At 71.0% G+C, this 882-nt stretch overlaps 1 protein-coding gene across 1 annotated transcript in view; it reads left to right on the top strand.

Moving 5' to 3' along the window:
- The window catches only part of AP2A2 (adaptor-related protein complex 2, alpha 2 subunit), a 13,491-nt gene extending 12,639 nt beyond the window's left edge, over positions 1-852 (top strand). The window contains exons 6-7 of the mRNA XM_012734338.1: positions 539-699; positions 771-852. Of these exons, the coding sequence (XP_012589792.1) occupies positions 539-699; positions 771-852 (243 nt within the window). The remainder of the gene's footprint in view (positions 1-538; positions 700-770) is intronic.
- The last annotated feature ends 30 nt before the right edge of the window (positions 853-882 follow it).

Raw genomic sequence — 882 nt, 5'->3', positions numbered from 1 at the left:
CGCCCGTGCGCTGCCCGCCAGCCCACGGCTCCTCCAAACCCGGCCCCTGGCCCGAGCCGTGTCACACGGCCAGCCCCGGCCGGGCGCCCCTCCGGCCGGTCGGCCCTTGGGCTGCAGCCCCAGTAGAACTGGGTCCGTCACTTGCCGCCCGTCTGAGCAGCAGGCAGGGCCCCTGTGTCCCGCGACGTGTTTTACTCGGGGTGTCTGTCTGGTAAAGATTATTTCTGCACACAAGAGCTGGTGTGCAGGTCAGGTGTGGGGGTGAGCGCAGGACCCCCAGAAGCAGAGTGTGGAGCAGAGTGGGCGGAGCCACTGAGAAACTCTGCTGAGGGAGCAGCGGGGAGGCAGGAGGGCCCGCTGCGCCCTGGGGTCCCTGTCTGGCCGGGACGGACTCAGGCCGCAGTGCTGAGACTGACCCCTGCACCCCGGGGCCCCAGGTCACGTGCTGAGACTGGCGGGGCTGCCGCCTTGGCTCCCGCACCCTCCTGTCGCCCCAGCGGCCATGCAGGGGTCCGGGCCGGCGTGGTGACCCTGTCTGTCCCGCCCAGAAGACCCCGCGGTGCGTGGCCGCCTGACCGAGTGCCTGGAGACCATCCTCAACAAGGCCCAGGAGCCGCCCAAGTCCAAGAAGGTCCAGCACTCCAACGCCAAGAACGCTGTGCTCTTCGAGGCCATCAGCCTCATCGTCCACCACGACAGGTGGGCGGCCAGCTGGCCCCCAGGCCCCCGTCTGGCCCATGGCTCCACGGGCCCTTCTCTGTCCTCCCCAGTGCCCGCTGCGCGTGCCGGCCGGGGCCTCTGCCTGTCTGCTCAGCTGGGCCAGCGGCCGCCCTCTTCCGAGGCGACTCGTGACCCCGCCAGGGTCCGCCAGGAGGGGCGCCT

The sequence above is a fragment of the Condylura cristata genome, unplaced genomic scaffold, assembly GCF_000260355.1.
Source record: "Condylura cristata isolate star-nosed mole 26May11 unplaced genomic scaffold, ConCri1.0 scaffold00054, whole genome shotgun sequence".
Classification (NCBI taxonomy): domain Eukaryota; kingdom Metazoa; phylum Chordata; class Mammalia; order Eulipotyphla; family Talpidae; genus Condylura; species Condylura cristata.
Note: the sequence above shows the minus strand (reverse complement) of the source record. Positions and strands in the feature narration are given on the sequence as shown.